At 29.2% G+C, this 24,477-nt stretch overlaps 1 protein-coding gene across 1 annotated transcript in view; it reads right to left on the bottom strand.

Annotated features, from left to right (window-relative positions):
* The window catches only part of LOC139426208 (uncharacterized), a 74,946-nt gene that overhangs the window by 21,897 nt on the left and 28,572 nt on the right, over window positions 1–24,477 (bottom strand). Inside the window, exons 10-17 of the mRNA XM_087158195.1 lie at window positions 18,095–22,947; window positions 16,032–16,156; window positions 15,668–15,771; window positions 13,312–13,388; window positions 11,021–11,118; window positions 7,483–7,589; window positions 3,188–3,328; window positions 3,032–3,098 (exon numbers count right to left, since the gene is read on the bottom strand). Coding sequence (XP_087014321.1) covers window positions 22,754–22,947 — 194 coding nt within the window. The 3' untranslated portion in view covers window positions 3,032–3,098; window positions 3,188–3,328; window positions 7,483–7,589; ... (3 more) ...; window positions 16,032–16,156; window positions 18,095–22,753. The remainder of the gene's footprint in view (window positions 1–3,031; window positions 3,099–3,187; window positions 3,329–7,482; window positions 7,590–11,020; window positions 11,119–13,311; window positions 13,389–15,667; window positions 15,772–16,031; window positions 16,157–18,094; window positions 22,948–24,477) is intronic.

The following is a 24,477-nucleotide window of genomic DNA, read 5'->3' on the forward strand; positions in this document are numbered from 1 at the left end:
GTTGTGCTAAAAAGTAGGTTTATAACAGTTTAGTTACTTAAGTTCATTTTGAAATTTTGATCTAAAATCTATAAAACGCAATTTTTTATAGTTTTTGAAAGCAAACGATATTATTTTAAATTTTTAAATAAAATTTTAATTTAAAAAATTAAACCCTTTTTTGCCGTGTAACCATTTCTCAAAAGTATGCATTATGTTAGACAAAAGTAAATTTTCTCAAACATTATATAAATATACTTGAAAAGGATTAACGTTTTATTTGTAGTTGTCATAATCGTAGTCAATTAGAGTATTCCGTGCCCATTTTTGTTGACCAGTGAAATTATTCAGTTATTCTTGACTAATGAATAAAGGATACTGAATAAGGAATAATGAATGATTTATTCTTTATTCAAAATATTTCTGACTAATGAATAAATCTTTATTCATCATTCATTATTCAGATTTTGAATAATTATTCATCATTCTTTATTCATTATTCTGAATGACAAATGCCCATCTCTGCTCAGACATGTATAATTTTCATAAGAATGCAGCCCATGTTGAATTTATGTTAAAATTAGTAATATACACGTGTGTGTACATGGGAAGGGTGTGTGGTAGAGGAAGATTCATAGAAAAGGGAGATAGGATAAATCCCATATTCTTTGTTCCATATTTTTTGGTAAGGCAGAGGTGTAAAATTGTTGTAGTGAAAACTATATGTAGTGTAACATTTTCAAAAATAAAACATCTAAAACGTAACGCTAGACATTACACTTAATCATAAACTTGTTGCCAAGTTATTTTAATTTTTCTTTCTCACTGTCAATTACTGCAGGACTTGCAAAAGAAAAAATCAGGACAATATTACGTGAAACAATCAGGCCTTTTTTTTGGAACCAGATACACAGACTTTTGAATCAGGGAAATTAGGAAACTAAAAAAAAAATAATGCTTGTTTTCTCTAAATAAGTAGTAAAGCAAAAGAGTAATAAAACGACAAAATTTTTAATTTTAGAATTACTTTTTTCATAACAGAATATTTTTCATTTAATTTTAATTTAATATTTTCTTCCAAAATATTTTTATAGGTCAAAGCAATGAACAACTCAAAATTGTTTGATATCAAAATAGATAAATTTTTATTGAACTGTTGGGGGATTAAAACACAACCTTTTAATTTGTTAATATTTCCTACCAGCAATAATTATGTAATTAGATTTTACAATCACAGTTTTCTTGAATCAAATCATTCTAAAGTAGGATTAAAATTTTTTATTTCTGTATAAATTCCATTAAATTTGTATTCCATCAAATTTCCTACTTCGTTTCTAATATTGAAACGGAAACAAAGTTAATATGCTGCTTGACATTATTGTACAAAAGTGATTTAATAGATAATTCCTACATTCACCAGTTAAAAAGTGTATGATAAGTTTGTACTGTTGATTATAAATTGTCATTTTTAAAATCATACAAATTAAAAATTGTGAAATTTAAAAACATTTTTAAATATTTAAATAATATTTCCTGGAAATCATAAATAAGTTTGTGCATCACCAAAGTATTTTTCACCCTTAAAAATTTATAAGGTAAAAATGTTAATTTCCATATTATATTGAAGCAGTAAATGCTGCAGCTAAGAAAATATACTTGAACAGTCCAGAATTCTGAACTATTAAGTTCGAGTAAGAACGACTTTTTTACTATCAATATCAATTTAAAATAAAAAGATATTGGATCAAAAATGTAACTCATTCGATTTTTTGAATTGTTTTTTTTTTTTTAAAATCGCGCATTTTTATTTGTAGGTAATGAAATATTCTGAATATATAAATAAAAATTGAGGTACATCAGGGCAAAAAAAGCTAACAAATTAAGAATACCAGGATATACTATTAACTCTTCAGAAGAGTAAATTAGAAACTCTTAAAAAATTAATGGAGTTTTGCCTCAATAATCACAAAGAGCAATACATTAGAGTGGATACTGAACCACAAAAACATGATGAGAGAAAGTTCAATTTAATCAGGCACTCCAATCAATTGAATTTAGTCCAGATAGCGAAGCTCAAAACTGGACACTACCCAAAAAAATAGGCAAAGGTTTATTTATTGCATATTATTATATTTTTTCGGTGGTGCTAATCTTGAATCCAATCTGGATATTTTTCTTGGAAAAAGTTCACACGAATCTTGTTTTTCACTTACAACAAACATGCTAGCCTCAGAAATTGAAAAAATCAAACTTTTTGTAACCTTGTTTTAGCATGAAAAGAAAAACATAAAAATAAACCTGAATAAAGTCTCAGATTTTAAATTAAATTCATTAAAACCAGTTGCTCCAACACATAAAATGTATAAATATTTCAATTTTTTATATATTTATACATATATTTTCAAAGTTGAAGCTTCGGTTTACTTAGTTTCTTTAAGGACCACATGAAACCTGTTTAAATATTAAAAAAACCAACAGGTGATTACTTTTAAGAGAGTAAAATTCTTGGCAAATCAATGACCAAGACCCAAATGTAGAGCAGTATAAGTAATGGCAAAAGTGGTAGTTTTACTCCACAATAGTAGGTATATATTAATAAAAGGGGTTTCCAACCCATATCCTTGATACCGCTATCAACAAATCAATGAAATAAGCTTAGATAAGTAGTATTAGGTAAATTGTTAGTTGTTTTAGCTTTCAAACAATAATATGTTTCGTTCAAACCGATTTCAATTTGGGAAATAAAGAAATTATTAAGAAGGTTCAATTTTGCAACATCATTCTTTTGTATGACGCAATAATTTGCGAAATTCGTATTCATAATCGATTATTTAAAACAAGTGTTAGTTTAAAGAAAAAAAGATATTAAAAAATTTAATCATACCTAAAAATATAGTATGAATCTAAGATTTTATACTAAAAAATAAATACTAGGATTACACTACATTTTAAAGTAAAATAAAAAAATATTTGATAAAAAAATGAGAATTTATTATTGTTTTAAGTCTATATTAAAAAAATTACATTACGCAAGAACTTTAAACCTACATACCACACTTCCATAGTCAATCATCAAAACTTCATTTTTTCAAGTAAACATTTCCTGTTTGTAGCTGAGTCTAAATTAATCAAAAATTTTCAATATAAAGATTTCATGTTCAATTAAGTACTTATATATAAATTTCGATAAAAAAGAAAGAAAACTTACAGCTGCTAAATCCAGCTGGATTGATTTTGATATCTTTACTTAAATCTTTCAATGCTGAGGCAATCTTTTCCTTTCAATATACTGTAGCAAGGTATACTGTAGCTCAAGTATAATAAGTTAAATAGTTATACGAATCAGCCTCTAGAAAGAAGTAAACCCCAATTATAACTTAATATCAAATATAATCGGCATTAATCCGTTCATTTAATATCTTGTGGACACTTTTAGAAATGCATCATTGCTATTTTTCAGAAATAATTATAACAAAAAATATTTTAAATCATTCATTTCTATGAAATTTGATTGATAACAATGTGTATCAAGCAAAAGTGTCTTGGATATAGTTTTCGAACTAAATAATTCATTATTTTTCCGTTTTCAGTTATTTATATGTTATGAATTTAAATATATATTGAAATATAATGATGGTGTGGCAATTTTTTATTGTTATCGGTACATTTTTTTGACAACAGGAAAATAAAATATTAGGATCCAGTTTATCCAGATTAATTTCCATATTTTTTGTTATCATAAACAAAAAATAATTGAAGTTATAAAAGTAGTGTTTTCCTGTAAAATATTTTTGCATCCCAAAATTTGAAAGGTTTTTAACAATAATATTTATTCTGTCATTATGATTTTCATCGTTATTTTTCCTAAATTAATAACTTAAAATTAAAAGAGTTGTTTCTTTATTATAACAAAATTCTATGATGTTACCTGCTTTTTACGATAATTGAATTGGTGTCTAAACTTTTCAACAGTGTAAGAATTTTTTGTGGCGTAAATTACATTAATATACTTCAAGAAGTTGAAGATATTCGTTACATAATTTAGAGCTTAAAGATCTGTTTCATATACATTGTGATGCATGCACGATTGGTATTTAATGTTTGGCAAGCAAGAACATTAAATAAGACTGTAAACTCACCTCTTTACAAAAAACTTATTACTAAACGCAAAATTATTCATGTTCACTTATAGATCTTAATAGGATAAATAGAATAAGAGTTCTTTCATGCTATTTGGCAATCAAATTTGCCAAATAGTATGAATAACTTTGTAATAAAATAAAATAAATAATAAAATAAACTTTAATTTACAGTTTGTCGTGGGAAGTAACGGCAGAAGCTCAAGCAAACAAAATACTTTAAAGTCCATACAATATCTAAATACAATTCATTCTAACTAGTTACAACTTGAAGAATCTCACATGATTCTACCTTTAAACAGCTAGTTCTAGGTCTAATAGTTCTGACACGTTTAAAACTTAAAGATATATTGAGGGCCATTGTCTTGTACTTCCCATACTGTTTTTTTTTAAGCTGAAGAGATATTTATTTTGTCCATACATTGACATTTTTAAAGGTGCAGGTTATTGTTGCTTCTATACATTTACATTTTTAATGAGATTGTTCAGATAATGATTAATGTGTGTTGTAGATAATAGTTTTGGGCTCAAACAAACTATGATCCTCTAAATCTAGTTTTAGCAACATTGGAATCATTACTATATATTTTTCTAGGTTAAACCTAGTAAACTTAGCAGGACTGATTTAACCAAATAAATGTTTATTTTTCCTTTTTGTTTTAATAAAACTTGAAAGGCTGAGCATCACTGTAAACCTAGAAAAACTCTGCATTGTTTGTGTGTAGATACATTAAAACCATAAAATACAATCATAGTTAATTTAAGAAAAACATATTACAGACTTAATCATTGAAAATTCTTCAGTATTTTATTCAGTTGGGTTAACGAAAATATTAGATAAGATACAGTAACAAATAGAGACAAAGCCTTTGCCTTTGACACTGACTTTTCAATTATACTTATAGTTTTTTAAAAAATCATTTGTTTCAATTACCTTTCAGAATGTAAATTTGAAAGTTTTTAAGATTAACAAATTTGTGTACACAATACTATTTCAAATAGTATATAGTAAAAAATATAATTTTAGATTACTCTTTAATAAATCAATTCATATTAAAAAAAAAAAAAAAAAACTTTTTTCGAAAAATACTTTGTCTATGTTAGGCTAAACATATAATAAAATATTCGACAAAAAGGCCTAATACGAATAAGGGCAGAATATTCGTTGCATCCTTATTTAAAAGTGGTCTAATTTTTACAGCAAAGTACAGAAGTACATGGTGGAGATTAATGGGTATGGGTACATTAAATGGGTATGTAATAAACATAATATTTTCATTATACTAGCCCTAGAAATTACTGCTGTGCCTTTAGGAATATCTCTTTCAATTTAAAGGAAAAAAAAGAAAGGACAAATACCAATACAACTACTATGTATCTCTAAAATGAAAGTATCCATTAAAATATATCTGTTAGAGTTACAATAGGTTCAGTGATAACACTCCATAGAGTGAAGGTAGGCGAAGCGATAACACTCCATAAATTTTCTTTAAAAATATGATTTTTCAAATTTATAAATAGAAAAGTTAAGAAATCTATAGTCTTTCAACAACGAGTTTTTACTTGTAAAAAGTTTGAGATTTCCTTATTAGATTAAAACTAATTATAAAAAATTGTTTTCTAAATTACATAACAAATATAACAATGAATTTATCGGTGCACGGTAAAAAAAATTTAAAAAATTTCATTTGATTACAAATTAACTTTTATTATTCAGATAACAGAATTTGTTAGTAATACAGCATCAGATGAAAGCAATGCTAGTGATTGGAATTACCTAGTAACAATTAAATACTCTTGAGGGAGAATGGTATTGTTAAGCAATATTATTCCGACAAGATTAGCCGATTTAAACTATAGTTAAAACAAAACACTTAAGAAAAATCCTAACTTTTTTAAAGAAAATTTTTTAAAGTAACTTTATTTTCTTTTATTTAAGTATATATCATCAATTTAAAAATAACCAAATGAAAAAAAAGTGATATTTTTTAATAAAATTTTTTATATGGAGTCTAACTGCTAATGTGAGTCTGTATTACTTTATATAAACAAATAAATGAAATTTTTAAATGTTTATAAATATTTTGCTCTTCAGAAAATATAATTTTATACAATAATTCATGTTAGTAAAGTTAAGTCATAATGCTACTAAAAACTCTTAAAAATAACGAAGACCATCATCTACTTCTTGTTCTGATAATTTTCAAAATTACTTTAAAATGTAATTTTGGGTCAAGTTAAGAACGAAAGCTTCGTATCAGTATGTTATGCTTGGTTATGCCTGTTTTTGAAAGGCAATAGGATATTATATAGAATATAATTATCTTTTATACTATCAATTGATTGTTTAAGTTATCACAATTATACTTTATAATAACTTAATCACTTTTAATTTAGAAGATGAAGTATTATTCAAAACTTTGCTGTAAATAATCCAAGAAAAATCTAGTTTAACCCCAAAAACCAATTTTTTCGGTTCATTTGAAGAAAAAAAACTGTTCTTTACTAATCTTGTTTGTTTATATATTTTTAGAGCATGATTAACTTTGTTATCTGGAATTACTATCAAGAATTCAAATTCTTTTCATGAAATGAAATAATTTACCTACGACACAAACTCTAACAAAATCAGCAATCATCCAATAAGGTGTGATTGTGAGAAAGACTTATTCTCTTCCTCATAATCCTTGACAAACCTTTCAGAACATTTACAAAAACTTAAAATGGAATAGTGCTTTTTTCAAAAAAAAAAAAAAAAAAAGAATCAAATTTAGGTTATGTATTTGCTTAGATAATTAAACTTAGAAATTGTTTTATAACAAATAAATTTACAATATTAGAAAAAAATCCTTTTTACATGTCATCACCTTGCAAAAGGATCTTTATATCGTAATTTATACTGTGTATAAGGAAGATTATACATATTTCCATTAAAAAATTTGAATCTTTCATATTCTCTTTAACACTTAATATCAAAAATAAGCATAAGTAATTTTTTAAATATAATTCGTATCTGTAATAAAAATATTAATTATTCAGAAGAATATAATTTTTACATTTTTCAATAGCACTGGTAAATCTTTTCTTTTAAGATTTTTCTGACTCTACTCTAGTCAGTAAAAGAAATTATAAAAATGTACCTGTATTAATAGATGTTAAAGCACAATAAATTTACATTATTAAAACTCTGTTTATGCAAATAATATTTTTCGTTCTTCAAAATATTAAGGCAGTTATTTTAACAGGAGATGTAGGTTTGTTTCCCGGAAAGATATTTGTAATTGTAACAAGAGAATTGTAACATGTAATTTGTAATTGTAACAAGAGAAATGTTTCCCAAAACATGTATAAATATTATACTTACTGAAATAATTCAATGTTTCTTTGGATAGTTAATCCTATTCTACATCATTTTGATAAATAATTCTGAATTCTCATTTCAATTTTCTGACCAGAAGATTTTTCCTTTTCCTGGAAAAAAAAGTAAACAAAATAAATACAGAAACAAAACTTTTTCTTCAATTTAGAGTAAATATACTATCCTTTAATTTTTTAAAAATGTTTTTATAGCATGAATAATGCCTCAAAAATTTAAACATAAAGAAAAAGGGAGAAAATATTATTGATTTTTAAAACTCAAGATACAAAATATCGGTGATAGGGAGCAGAATGTAAATTTTTTACCTCCATTTTATTCATGATCTGGAAATTTTTCGATATCCCATTAAATAATAGAAAAAGTAGAAAACAATAATATGAGAAAAATTGTGATTCTAAATTTTATGCATACAATCAAACACGTGTAAAAGTATATACCTTGATTTCAGACACAATATCCTAATTTTAAATAAAAATAATGTTATTTTGCTGATGAATACTGACCCAATTTTTATTTCATTTGGCAAGCAGAAAAATTACTCATCTGGTTTTAACAGTTTATCCCCGATTTGCAGTATAACAAAATGCCTACCTAAAAAATGCGTACAGTATAGAACCCGTTATCCGGAAATCAGAAAACCGGAAAATCAGAAAGAAATTCGGTAAATTTTCCCGCCATTTAAAAAAAAATTGTTTTTTTCCTCATAAGATTTTAGAATTTTACCTTCTTTTTTGAACGATGTTTACCTTACCATCATTTTGGAAATTATCATTAGTGTATTACTTCATCGCTTTTTCTTCGTTTTAAGATTATTTTCAAATATTTTTTTTTAGTTGGGTTAGCAATAAAAAAAAAAGGCTTTTTGCAGCAATTCAGAAAACCGGAAAAATCAGTTATCCGAATAGCGATGGTCCCGATCGTTCCGGATAATCGGTTCCCTACTGTACTAAAAAATGCCACTCACACTTACACATATATAAATGAAAAGCATGTTAATTTAATTCAATAAAGTGTAACCTCATTATGACGTCATCATGTGGGGAGAGGAGCTTTCCACGCTGTCAGCGTTGATCCGTGAAAAGGAACCCCGACATAAAATCGAGTTAACATGTCTTATATACTAGTGAATTGGAACTTTATTTTTTCAGTGGTAGAAACACTAAAATACGCACCCACCAGAATTATATCTGTGACAGAATTCGATGAGCGGATACTAGTTGATTTATTGCTGTTTTGTGTGAAGCCGGGAGAGCTGTATTAAGATCACCGGACTTTCTTGATGCTGATCGTGAAAGCTGTATTAAGTTCATTGTCGTGGTCGCGCCTGTGGTTTCATTAGCAGTCGAGTGTAAGGAAACTGGTCACAATTATATTTCATCTTCAGTAAATTGAGTTTAAAAACACATTATTAAACGAAAAATATGAATATGCAAATGGAAATCACGAAAAACACGAATAAAGTTTCATTTATCAAAATATAAGACGATATTTTTTATATAATATAATGATAAATATAACGATATTTTTTTTAATCAAATATAAAAAATATCGTAAATAAATTGCAATGACTAATTTTCTCATGATCAATGTTCATCAATGTTCATTTATGAAGAGATACTCCAACATAGAATCGAGTTAACAAGTCTTATATACAAGTGAATTGGGATTGTATTTTTGTAGTGCTAGACAGCACTACAGCATCTTTAGTTCGCCGTTCATTGCATTGGGCATTTTTAAAAAAAAATCTTGGGATTTTCAAAGAAATTTTACAAAATGTTGTGGCAACGAAAGTGTAGAAACTAGTTCTCAAAGTTAATCAATGCTTGCAGAAAATTTTTTTTATTGAAATTTTGTGCTCACAAAAAGTTTTTCATTTTATCTAAGTTTGTGATAAAATGAAAGACTGAGATAAATGATTTGAGTTTACCATAAGAGTAGGAGAGCGAAGCCTCCTAGTAAATTAAAATATTCAAAAACTCTTTGAAGAAGTAATGTAAAGTGTTGATAAATAATTATAACTAGAAAAAACATATTTATTAACTAAACAAACCACTAACTAAAATAACAAAACTAAAATAACTGTTAACTGGAATTAGAATCTAAAGAATTAATTTTAAAAAATACTTAAATTTTGTTTCATTGAAAAATTACTTCATCTTAAATTTTGGTCACGTGAGATTGATTTGTAACAATTGAAAAAAAATCGTCAACTACTTAAGATAAACTTTACACAATAATCATTCAAATTAGTTCATTAAATTATATATAAGCTATGAAAGTCTTGATTTTTAAAGGTTTTTAAGCCTTTAAATTTAAAAAAAAAAATGCTTTTTTTGGGTTTTGCTGTTTAAAAAGAAATAACTTTAAAAAAATTCTGAAGTTTAGGAAAGTTATTGAGAAGTACAAGAAAAATTTTTAGGCACAAATAAATTCAACACTTAAACGTTAAAAATGAAAAGAAATTAAATTTAAACATACTAAAGATATTAAGAATTAAAATCTGCAAAATTTCCTGAGCAATAATTTTAGTATCTTAAAAACTATTTAAAAACTAAACTTGAAAAATATAAGACATACTACTTTCAAAACAAAGAGGAAGGAGGAGTTTTGTAGGAGAAAAACATTAGAAAAGTTTGCCCCAACAATTTTTGTTTTAGGTCTGATAAAAATAAAATTGCTTTGAATTTTTGTATTGTCATAAAACATAAACCTTCAGATAAGATATAAGAATTCAAGTTAATTCAAAAGTGATAAAAATTAATATTGAAGACAAATTCCATTTGGTGAGGAAAAGAGAATAAATTTTACCTATTGAGTACATGAAAAATTGAAAATTGCACTGTGTCAAAATTGCAATTGTCAATCTACTAAAAACAATTTACTAACAGATAACAAATTGTCACTTTTCCGATAGCATTTTTTTCTAAAACATTGTATACTGCTACTTTTTTTTATTGACAGGAATAATTAATGTAAATAATTACACAGAAAATAGGTTAAACATCACTAATACAATTCCCAGTAAATTTACATTCTTTAAATTTGAAACTAATTTGGTATGACAAGAACATTTTTCGAGTATTTTGCACATCATGCATTAGGCTAAAATTGCAATTCCTATAACTATTTAAATTGTGACTGACTTATGTAAGTTCAGACTTATTCATTAAATAAAATTCTAAATAAATATTTTATTCATAATATCAAAAATAAAATTAGGACAAAGTATGTTTTAAAACTATTTTGACTTTTTTAAATGCTTTTTTTTGTTCAAAATAACATGGGTTCAGAGTGCTTCATCTTCAAGGAAGGCCCAAGAGGCAATCGCTTTTTCAAGTCTACGACCAGTTCACCTTGGAAGCTGGTGTAACAATTATATTTTATCTTCAGTAAATTGAGTTTAAAAACACATTATTAAACAAAACAAAAATATGAATATGCAAATGAAAATAAAACGTTCAAAACATTGTAAATATAGTGAATCATAAATAAATTGCAACAAATTTTTTTTCATAATTTTTACCTGAGACGACTGTAACTGATTGTATCAAAAGCAAAGTTTTAAGAGCATCAGATGATGGTTTTAGTGGTTTAGCATCTAAATCATCCAACTTCATTTCCCTAAAAATGAACAACCACATTAGAAAAATACATGAATAAAGTCATATTATTCAGCTACCAGAAAATGACATGCGTGACATGTGCAGGATTTAGAGTGGGCCAAGGAAAATCAGGCAGATGGGCGAAAAAGATTTTTCAAAATATTAAAACACAGTCAGGACATTTTTTTTGAAGGAGTACACATATACCAGCCCACTTTTAAAAAAGGCAAACTAAAGAAAATATAAGTTGCTTATAAAATTATAATAAAAGCAAATTTTATCACAAAAAATAATAAAATATTTATTTTTTTTATTTTTTATTTCAGAATCATTAGAGCTAAAAGTTTTAAAATTATCCAGCATTTTTTATCAATACTGAACAATTTAATAGTTTCAAATCAATGCATGGAAAAGTTTTGTAGTTCTATTGCTTTAAGAACCAGTAGAATTTATATTCCTGCATGAAAATGTGTAAGTAGCATTTTTAATTGAGTTCAAGATTTCCTTAATCAAACAATTTTAAATTCAAGTGTCAACAATCTCGAATTGAAAAGACGGTGAATATGACATTTTCAATACAATACACAAGTGATTTTAGTGGATGATCTCTCAAATGATTATTTTAAAATTCTATGATACTGTATTGATGATTGAAATCGATAATTTCAAAATCATATGAAAGAGACTAATCAATTGTGAAATTATAAATTTACACTAAAGTTGTGTGACTGCATTAGCTTAAAATAATAGTATGCGTATGACCCCTAAATCTATAGCCATAAAAATAAGATGATTTAAAATTGTTAAATTAGTTTTTCTTTTAGAACAAATGACTGAATTCCCAAATTGGTTCAAGCAATAAAGCATGAGGTTATATTTTTGAATATAATTGAACAATTTGTTTTAGGTATTTTACTGCTGGTGAATTTTGCAAATTTCATTGATAGTTGAGAATGTTTTCAAATAAGCTTGCTGCTATGTATGGCATTACTTTAAAACAAATGGAAACAATTTTTCTGATGGGTAATAAAAAAGAAAAAAAAAGAAGGCATTGATGAATAAAAAGTATAATGGGCCAGGAGAGTGGGAAAAAATAAAGCTAAGATTCAGCTAAAACCTCAGTGGGCAGAAATGCTACAATCAACTATTACTATTAAAAAGGGATTACAAACAGAAAAAAATAAAAGCATACAACTGGATTTTTATCTGACACTAAAATAAGAAAAATGTTATAAAAATTTAACATCATGAAATACAAAGCACTGTAAAATCACAAAATTTTAAGCTAAAATAAACTGAACACATATTAGAACAAGTCATTCTTTTAATTGATGTCGTACTTTCTTTTTTAAGCATTTTATTTAACAGCCGAAAGGTAAATTATCAAAATTTGCAAGACAATTTTATATATTTTGCAAATTTTAGCATTGTTTGCAGGAGAAATGGAATACAATTTCACAAAACCAATGTGTGAAAAAACACTTGGCAATAACAAAATTTGAAGTTTTCAAAGCAGATATTAAAATTGCATATTCTATATAAACGAATTTCAATAGTATCTAAATTTCTTTTGCTTAGAATTTATTCCTGGTAAGTTCATCTTTATTATCCAGAAATAAAATTTGTTTTATATATTAAAAAGAGCAAAACTTTTCTAACCTGACCAACCTGTCTATCTTGTTTATTCAATAAAGTCAGATTTATCTTTTAGTCTATTTTTAATTCTTCATTAGTTGTCGAAAGAAAACTTTTTAAAAGTTTTCAATGCTGTTATGTTTCATATTAGAATTTCCATTAATAGGTATAATTGTCCTAAAAGCCACCCTTGAATGGATTCCAAGAGAAAAATTCAAAAGGATCTTGTAAAATATAGGTTTGCAAGCATAATAAGAGATTTAAATTTTCTAATTGGATAGATGTTTTTGTGTAATGATACTTTAAGATTTTATGATACTGATATTGATTAATAGTATACGTATTTCAGGCATCAAAAAAAATATACATGTTGTTGTTTTTTTTTGTTTTTTTTAAAACAGCTCAATAATAAATGTACACATCTACAAATATTGGTGCTTAGATAAATGACAGTCTTAAGTCCTTTACTCTGAGATAAATTCTTAGAATGCATAAAAATGAAGGAAAATGTAATGCAAGAAAATGAATGACTCCATTATATTATACATAGCAATAATTAGATTTAAAAGAAAATTACCTTTTATCATGTAGTCTTTCACGTCTATTTGCAATTTTCCTCAAATCAGTTTCGTCAGTTCCAATATACAAAGAATTCTAAAACAAATATTAAATTTTAATATCGTATGAAAACTTAAAATTGCAATCATTTAAAAACATGATATTTTTACTCAATTGCTTACAGCGTCTGATATGCTTCAAAACTTTAATAGTATCTTTACTGCCTTCCAGAAATACTTTTATTATTCAAATTAAAGTGATATTGTGAAAAGTTCAATTATTTGACCAACACAATAACAAGTAGGTCTCTTTAAAAAAGTATATTTAAACTATTAAAATGTAGTTGTCAAAATCAATATAAGTTAAATTTATTGAAACAAGAATTAACAACAAACTTACAAATATTTTATTTTAAATCCGCCGTTGAACAGCCGACCCAATTTTGAGTTTACCGCTACCAATTTTCAACCCCATAGCCTTGTAATTTTGAACCCAATCCAGAAGACAAGGAAACTTCAGGATCAAGTATTGGGAGAATTTACCTCATTGGAAGGCAAACGCTCTATCCCTTGACCACATTAATATTTATACCACATTAAACATAAAAATAAAATCTTCCACAAAATGCGGTAGAATTAGCAATTATGCATTACATATGTGGAAAATCAGAAGTCGTAACTTTTATCAAAGATACTTGTGAAAAAACAAATTTTTTTAATATTAGTATCATCCTCTGTACATCATTTTGTAGATAAATATATTTTTTGTTACTTACCCCTTAACTAATCATTTCACGTTTAAGTAGTTTTCTTTTTTAATTAAACGATATAGTATTATAAGTAAAATACAAAACATATTTTGCCCTACGTAGCTATCATACATATGGTCATATTTAGATATATTTGAACAGTAACTGACACAGATTAATAGACTCTTGAAAATGTCCTAAAAAGCTGTTCCAGAGAAGGTGTTTCACAAAATCCCAGGATTCCGCAGAAAAGTCCCACGGGCACCAAAAAATAAACATTTCCTCAAAACCATTTAAGATATTTGAAATCTGTAAATATATGTTTAAATCCAATATCTATTTAATATTTAGGCTATTCTTACTAAATTGCATAAATAAATTGTCAGTGAAAAGAGATGCTTTTACAAGAATATTTATTTCTAATTACAACATATTAAATAAATTATGAAAAATAATAGCATTTATAAAAATATTTGCAGTAATATTTCTCAAACTTTTCAAAATTCCACAATAAAGAAATGTGGTTCTTTAACAACCATTCTAAACATTTATATTTATTCAATGATCATTATTTATTTTTATTTTTTAAAAAAAACTATAATTCAACTTATTTTATTCATTTTAATCTAATTAATACACTAGACAAATTCAGAACTAGACTATAGCATGGCACTCCAGAGCTGTGAATTCAAATGCCTAAGCATAAAATCTAATTTTAAAAAATATTATATATTAAAGGATGAAAATATTGATATTAAAATTTCAAGAATATTAAAAGTGTTTCTTTGATAGGTTTTCAATTGCTTATGAACTTTAATTTATTATTCTGCCGAAAGAAGATCAATCACTTAGGATACTGCAGTCCGAAAAAAACTGGAACAACTGGTTTAAAGGACCATAAACTGGAAGACAGTTTACTACAAAAGATTTGTTTTTAGAGAATTAAGTGAGAAAACTCACCTATGTCAAAGCCCTAAAGAAAAATATTAATTGAGAAATAGAATTATAGCACTAGATATAAAGATTCCTTACATACATTTTAAAATGTTGGATTAATTTATTTAAATATTAAGATAATGCATCAATGTATTATTAAATTTAGCATTAATATATATTTGAAATTAAACTTCTTCAAGGACACACTTCATTTTAAAAAAAATGAAAATGCGATTATTGAATTACTGCTTTTTATTTGCTTAGTTAAGATCAGGTCGAACTAAAAATGTAAGTTAAAACATTGGCTCTTAATGCAAACCGAGACAATTATTTCTCAGGGAAAAATTCATCATTCCTGAACTGCAGGTTTCTGATTCCTTTGAATTAAAAGGTTTACTATTAATATTTTTAATGTTTTATTTTGACATATTTGATTGAGAATATTTTTATTTAAGCTGAATACTAGCTTTGTTTTCTATTTTTCTGTATACTAGTTTTGTTTGTTGAAAATGTATACGTACTCAATACACCATGTTTTTGAAGCAGTACTAATAATTTAAATACATAATTTTAGTATTTTAGTTTAGTAAAAATTTATTGAATTACGTACTTAAAAACTCAATATTTATTAAATTAAGTACTGAAATTATTGTGAGATTATTTATACGACAAACACAAGTACAACAAATACCTTTTATTCTCCAGTTTGGATCTGAAGTCATCGGCTGAACAGTTTCATTCATCAGTAACAGATAATTTTTAGAATCCGATGAGTGTTTCTTTATTACCTCCACACTAAAAAACCGAAATAATTTATATGAGCAAATGTGTTATAATTTGCACGAAATATATTTAAAATATTGCAATTCAATATCAAAATTATCAATATTGAACGAGTTTCTCAAATACTAATTGATTGCCTTTGTGGTATTTTCCAATTTGTATACAATAAACAAACATTAGCTTCCCACATTAGCATTAAAATAGAAGCTTTAAACAGAGGAATAGAAAAAATATTTAAGAGAAAAAATGGTAATAATGGTATTTTAGCTTACCAATTTAATTTTTTTTCCTGGCCAGGTTGTTCTTTGAGCAACCTTGTTCCATAAGAATACCAGCACTTATTTCCCTCATTATCACATCCTAATGTTTGGGATCTTTATATATCTGAATCCATATTCTGAAAATAATAAAGAGCAAACAAATAAATAAATGCAAAATCATGTGTTATGATAATTCATTCGGAATAAAATCAAATTTTGAAACAAAATTCCTAAAAAAAAAAATTTTTTTTAAATCTAATATTTGTTTATTTTAAAATTTGAAAATGCAATTTCTAAAATACACCGCTGTTTATTTACTCTTAAAATGCTAGTTATAATTTGTAGGAAAGCTTAAAGCTTCTCTGCAGTGTCAATGAAAATTGGGAATTAGGATAGTTACATATTTGCAATTTTTGAGAAAGATTGTTGTTACATATATTTGTAAAAAAAAAATAAAAAAAAATTAATTTTTCAAAGCAACTATGTTATTGTTACAGTAAGCTTAGAGTAAAATAGGTTTAATTTCATTTCTTCTTGAGTACTTTTCCTAAACAAGCAATTTACAACTCTCAGTTATTTTCACTAGATGGTGGCAAAATGCGCAAAAGCTTCTTATTGTTTACATGAAAATCATTGTGTTTTTCCCTGAAAATGCTTTGCAGGAAAATTTTAAATCTGTGACTTATCAATATACATAACTGTCATCATGAATCAGAAAAAATCCGGTAGATCTTACGAAATATAAATTTCATGATAATTGTTGCATAATGTACTAGATACACATAAGGAATTTTTGGGATTTTTTTATATTCATCAAAATAGAAAAACTGCAATATTTTCCAGTTATGATTGATATTAAAGATGCTTGAAATGTTACATATTAAGTTAACTCATAATTTTGAATATTAATAGGCATGTAATTCATAAAAGATAGTTAAAAGATGTTTTTAATCAATATAAAAAGAGAGTTCTGAGTATATAAAATAAACAGAACATTTAAAAAAAAGTTTTGAGCTAATTTCTATAGATGAGGTTTGTGTCATTATGAATTAGTAATACTTATTTTAATATTCAAGCAAGTAATAATCTGTTCAGAAATTCTATTTCTACAGGGATTTTTTTAAGAAACCTACTCAATTTTAGGGAATTTCTAAAATACACTAAAACTAGCATTTTCACAGTTTTAATTAAACCAATAGACCAGGAGAAACAGGCAAAATCTAGTAGATTACTGGAAAATCCAGTAGAGTTTGCAGCTATGATTATATCATATCAAGCCATTTAAAAGCACTCATCAGGAACGATTGGTTTTTTTTCAGGATTTTTAACCTTTTGACTATAAACCTCAACTCAACTTATAGCAAGATCTGACTACATCCCTGCGCAACAAATTGTTTTTTTTCCAACAATTGTGGATAAGCACTATTTGGCATGGAGATGTTTTAAACGATTGCTACATTCCTTCATTATAAATCTACAATGCAAAGTTATCTTACTGCATGGCATGGTTAGATAGAACATTTATATATTAGTCCATACAAACTAGTGACTAGAAAATATTACTAGTTCATACACATTTACAATGGTATACACTTACATACAACTATTTAATTTCTTGTTAACAAAAAAAAAGTTAATAAAGTGAGTTTAAATGAAAAATTACTATACAGAAAGTGTGTGACGTTCACAATTATGAAATATGATATTTTAGACAATAACGCAAACCAAAACATGAAACTGAAATTCAATCATCATAAACATCATACTATTTCTTTACATCATGTCTTGTTGAACTGGGGGACATTATATTATATATCATGTTCCAAGTCAAATTTAGTTCCATACATAGTTTAATAAAACCATAAACCATCACTAAAATTATATTTCAATAAAATTTCAATTCAATATATTATAAGCATAATGTTTTAAAATTCTAACAAGTTTAACTGCAACTCAACCTCTACGAAACTAAGAACCCTAGCAATTAAACTTTATAGAAATTTACATAGCAACAGAACAAACAGAAAAAATGCAGAGTAAGAATGAAGACTAAAAAATTGAAATTATTTTTGTACCTTCATGGCTTCTGCAGCATCATTTCCATCTAGGCATTTATGGCATAAAAAAAAGTAGTGCAGATATAAAAATCAGCTTGAAATTAAGAATCCAAATCCCAAAAACAGGTGTTGATCTTGTAATACAGAATATCTGTAAAAACTGTCTTCTTGTAAACTGAGATCCTCCAATAAACTATCCTTTGTATCGAAACTCACCAGTGGATCTGTTTTTTTTTTTAAAGTTCAAAGTATGGTTCCGGCAATGGATTACCTCTTCCTTCCAACAAACGACTTTCAAAGACAGAGACAGCAGCACCCGACTTTCAAAGATAGAGACAGTAGCAAACCCGACTTTCAAAGATAGAGACAAGAGCAAACCCGACTTTCAAAGATAGAGACAAGAGCAAACCCGACTTTCAAAGAAAGAGATAGCAGCAACCCGACTTTCAAAGATAGAGACAGCAGCAACCCCACTTTCAAAGATAGAGACAGCAACAAACGACTTTCAAAGATACATAGACAGCAGCACCCGACTTTAAAAGATACATAAGCAGCAAACGACTTTCAAAGATAGAGACAGCAGCAAAGGACTTTCAGAGATAGAGACAGCAGCTAACGACTCTCAGAGATAGAGACAGCAGCTAACGACTCTCAGAGATAGAGACAGCAGCTAACGACTCTCAGAGATAGAGACAGCAGCTAACGACTCTCAGAGATAGAGACAGCAGCTAACGACTCTCAGAGATAGAGACAGCAGCTAACGACTCTCAGAGATAGAGACAGCAGCTAACGACTCTCAGAGATAGAGACAGCAGCTAACGACTCTCAGAGATAGAGACAGCAGCAAACAACTTTCAAATATAGAGACAGCGGCAACCCAACTTTCAAAGATAGAGACAGCAGCAACCCGTCTTTCAAAGATACATAGACAGCAGCACCCGACTTTAAAAGATACATAGAAGCAGCAAACGACTTTCAGAGATAGAGACAGCAGCAAACGACTTTCAGAGATAGAGACAGCAGCAATCAGACTTTCAAAGATAGAGACAGCAGCACCCAGACTTTCAAAGATACATAGACAGCAGCACCTGACTTTCAAAGATACATAGACAGCAGCACCAGACTTTCAAATATACATAGACAGCAGCACCCGACTTTCAAACATACATAGACAGCAGCATCCGACTTTCAAAGATACATAGACAGCAGCAAACGACTTTCAAAGATACATAGACAGCAGCAACCAGACTTTCAAAGATAGAGACAGCATCAACAAGACTTTCAAAGATAGAGACAGCAGCACCCAGACTTTCAAAGATACATAGACAGCAGCACCTGACTTTCAAACATACATAGACAGCAGCATCCGACTTTCAAAGATACATAGACAGCAGCAAACGACTTTCAAAGATACATAGACAGCAGCAACCAGACTTTCAAAGATAGAGACAGCATCAACAAGACTTTCAAAGATAGAGACAGCAGCACCCAGACTTTCAAAGATACATAGACAGCAGCACCCGACTTTCAAACATACATAGACAGCAGCATCCGACTTTCAAACATACATAGACAGCAGCATCCGACTTTCAAAGATACATAGACAGCAGCAAACGACTTTCAAAGATACATAGACAGCAGCAACCAGACTTTCAAAGATACATAGACAGCATCAACAAGACTTTCAAAGATAGAGACAGCAGCACCCAGACTTTCAAAGATACATAGACAGCAGCACCTGACTTTCAAACATACATAGACAGCAGCATCCGACTTTCAAAGATACATAGACAGCAGCAAACGACTTTCAAAGATACATAGACAGCAGCAACCAGACTTTCAAAGATAGAGACAGCATCAACAAGACTTTCAAAGATAGAGACAGCAGCACCCAGACTTTCAAAGATACATAGACAGCAGCACCCGACTTTCAAACATACATAGACAGCAGCATCCGACTTTCAAAGATACATAGACAGCAGCAAACGACTTTCAAAGATACATAGACAGCAGCAACCAGACTTTCAAAGATAGAGACAGTATCAACAAGACTTTCAAAGATAGAGACAGTATCAACAAGACTTTCAAAGATAGAGACAGCAGCACCCAGACTTTCAAAGATACATAGACAGCAGCACCTGACTTTCAAAGATACATAGACAGCAGCACCCGACTTTCAAAGATACATAGACAGCAGCACCCGACTTTCAAATATACATAGACAGCAGCACCCGACTTTCAAATATACATAGACAGCAGCACCCGACTTTCAAATATACATAGACAGCAGCACCCGACTTTCAAACATACATAGACAGCAGCATCCGACTTTCAAATATACATAGACAGCAGCACCCTACTTTCAAATATACATAGACAGCAGCACCCGACTTTCAAACATACATAGACAGCAGCATCCGACTTTCAAAGATACATAGACAGCAGCAAACGACTTTCAAAGATAGAGACAGCAGCAACCAGAGTTTCAAAGACAGAGACAGCAGCAACCAGACTATCAAAGACAGAGACAGCAGCAACCAGACTATCAAAGACAGAGACAGCAGCAACCAGACTATCAAAGATAGAGACAGCAGCAACCAGACTTTCAAAGATAGAGACAGCAGCACCCAGACTTTCAAAGATACATAGACAGCAGCACCTGACTTTCAAAGATACATAGACAGCAGCAAACGACTTTCAAAGATACATAGACAGCAGCAACCAGACTTTCAAAGATAGAGACAGCATCAACAAGACTTTCAAAGATAGAGACAGCAGCACCCAGACTTTCAAAGATACATAGACAGCAGCACCTGACTTTCAAACATACATAGACAGCAGCATCCGACTTTCAAAGATACATAGACAGCAGCAAACGACTTTCAAAGATACATAGACAGCAGCAACCAGACTTTCAAAGATAGAGACAGCATCAACAAGACTTTCAAAGATAGAGACAGCATCAACAAGACTTTCAAAGATACATAGACAGCAGCACCCGACTTTCAAACATACATAGACAGCAGCATCCGACTTTCAAAGATACATAGACAGTAGCAAACGACTTTGAAAGATACATAGACAGCAGCAATCAGACTTTCAAAGATAGAGACTGCAGCAACCAGACTTTCAAAGACAGAGACAGCAGCAACCAGACTATCAAAGACAGAGACAGCAGCAACCAGACTATCAAAGACAGAGACAGCAGCAACCAGACTATCAAAGACAGAGACAGCAGCAACCAGACTTTCAAAGATAGAGACAGCAGCACCCAGACTTTCAAAGATACATAGACAGCAGCACCTGACTTTCAAAGATACATAGACAGCAGCACCAGACCTTCAAAGATACATAGACAGCAGCACCCGACTTTCAAACATACATAGACAGCAGCATCCGACTTTCAAACATACATAGACAGCAGCATCCGACTTTCAAAGATACATAGACAGCAGCAAACGACTTTCAAAGATACATAGACAGCAGCAACCAGACTTTCAAAGATAGAGACAGCATCAACAAGACTTTCAAAGATAGAGACAGCAGCACCCAGACTTTCAAAGATACATAGACAGCAGCACCTGACTTTCAAACATACATAGACAGCAGCATCCGACTTTCAAAGATACATAGACAGCAGCAAACGACTTTCAAAGATACATAGACAGCAGCAACCAGACTTTCAAAGATAGAGACAGCATCAACAAGACTTTCAAAGATAGAGACAGCAGCACCCAGACTTTCAAAGATACATAGACAGCAGCACCCGACTTTCAAACATACATAGACAGCAGCATCCGACTTTCAAAGATACATAGACAGCAGCAAACGACTTTCAAAGATACATAGACAGCAGCAACCAGACTTTCAAAGATAGAGACAGCATCAACAAGACTTTCAAAGATAGAGACAGCAGCACCCAGACTTTCAAAGATACATAGACAGCAGCACCTGACTTTCAAAGATACATAGACAGCAGCACCCGACTTTCAAATATACATAGACAGCAGCACCCGACTTTCAAATATACATAGACAGCAGCACCCGACTTTCAAATATACATAGACAGCAGCACCCGACTTTCAAAGATACATAGACAGCAGCACCCGACTTTCAAAGATACATAGACAACAGCACCCGACTTTCAAACATACATAGACAGCAGCATCCGACTTTCAAAGATACATAGACAGCAGCAAACGACTTTCAAAGATACATAGACAGCAGCAATCAGACTTTCAAAGATAGAGACAGCAGCAACCAGAGTTTCAAAGACAGAGACAGCAGCAACCAGACTATCAAAGACAGAGACAGCAGCAACCAGACTATCAAAGACAGAGACAGCAGCAACCAGACTATCAAAGATACAGACAACAGCAAACGACTTTCAAAGATATATTGAGGCAGCAGCACCCGACTTTCAAAAATTCACAGAAACGTAAGAAGCAACACCTGGTTTCAGAGATATATAAAGAGCAACACCAGACTTCAGAGTCACATTAAGAGCAACACCAGACTTCATAGATAAATAAAGAGCACCAACACCAGACGTTCATAGAGAGCTTCGGCATAAGATTTTAAAGATACTTAGATAACACCACCGTCATTTTATCATAGACAGAACCAGAAACGCATCTTGGAACCAGAAAAACTTGTCTCGACAATCTCAATGCATTTTTAGCACATTCCTGCGTAGGAAAGGTTTCCTCTTTTTCTTAGTCGAGGCTTGTTCTCCAACATTTGCTTTCTTGACACCTTGACTCCAATTGATTTGCTATAGTCTCTCAGTCGTTCTGCTTCGGTAGTTCGTCTACCACGCCTGACTGATCTAGGGGTGCTTTGGTAGGATGTTGAAGAACTCTCGGAGGAGCCTTTAAAGAAACAAGAAACACAAAATTAAACAATGAGATGACAAATAACATAAGTTTATATAGGAGAGATTGGGTTAAGACAATATAGCACTTTTCTTATTCGCATATCATTTAGCGATTTTTCCTCGCGATCAAATCTCTTCAATTAACAATAGCGCCTATCTCTCACTCCTTTTCCGGCAACCCCATATTAATTGAGAGACGCAAAAAATAACTGCCATTGTTTTAAATTTACCGAATCAACAATCACATGTTTTAAAAATAACATCAGTGATAATTGCTAGCTTATAGCTTTGTTTGACTAAAAATAGTTCACTGCAAGTATTTAAATATTTAATTATTGTATATTTGCCAAGTCAGATGAATTCATTGAGCATTACATAGTAGCATGTATTTTCTTCGTCGCCAAATTTATACTTTTAAAGTTGTATGATACCACACGCTTTTTTTATAGATAATAATTTTCTTCAAACGCGTTTCTATAAATTTATTTAAATTGAATGGAGAAAAATGTAAATTTGAAGGCAAAATTAATGATTCGTTAAGCAGAAACGTAATTATAGATGCTTAATTTAGGTAATATATTCATTATGAAATAAAAATTAAATAAGCAATTCACATGAAAACAAAAGTAATGCAGTAAAGATATTTATTTGCCTAGAAGAACAGTAAGAAATCTTAATACTACCATTCATGACAATGATGCTTAAATAATGTTGCTAATATGTTAATTGATATGAAAAACTTCTGTACTAAAAAGCGAAAATAATGGAGAGAAGATACTTTTTCATTTTAAAAACCGTAAAAATCGTCATATTACTGACACTAATGCTTTATTAATACTCTGTATTAATTGAAATAAAATAAGCTTTGTGCTAAAAAGAGTTAAAAAAGAGAAAAGAAAATTCATTTAAGAATGCCGCAGAAAATCGTTCACAGTTGAAGCTTAATTATTATGTACTACTGCTACTGGTTGGTATTATGTACAAAGGCTCCAAAAAAAGGATCACTCTGAATAAATTTTAATCTAATAATTGGATCTTCATGTTCTATTACATCTTAATGGCACAAGGGTTGAAGAAGATGACTTCAAATATGCTACTTAATAAGTGCAGACAATATTTCAAGGTACAAAATAGTAAAAATATACTTTCTCTGAATAAACCTACCTTTTTTTTACGGATTCAGATTTCTGACACACAAATTATAGGGGGGAGCCGCAGTCTGGGAAATAGGGTCCCTATAGTTTGATCGAGAGACCGCTCCAAAGTTTGAAACCCTTAGTGTTAATTATACTTTTTGTGTATTTTGCTATATCTCGAGAGCTTTTTAAGCGAATTAAAAAACTTTCGCACACAACTATTAAATTCATTTGTCCAAAGTTAAAGCCATGCAAAAAACAGCTTTTGATAAACATTTATTTCATTATTTAATAATTGTTCAAAAATTTTGAATTGTAAAGGTATAAAATTTTTTGCATCATTTTAAAGAAAGTAATTATACAAAATTTGAGTAAAATGGAATTTTTAG

The sequence above is a fragment of the Parasteatoda tepidariorum genome, chromosome 2, assembly GCF_982258835.1.
Source record: "Parasteatoda tepidariorum strain Cologne lab strain chromosome 2, Ptep-v5.0, whole genome shotgun sequence".
Classification (NCBI taxonomy): domain Eukaryota; kingdom Metazoa; phylum Arthropoda; class Arachnida; order Araneae; family Theridiidae; genus Parasteatoda; species Parasteatoda tepidariorum.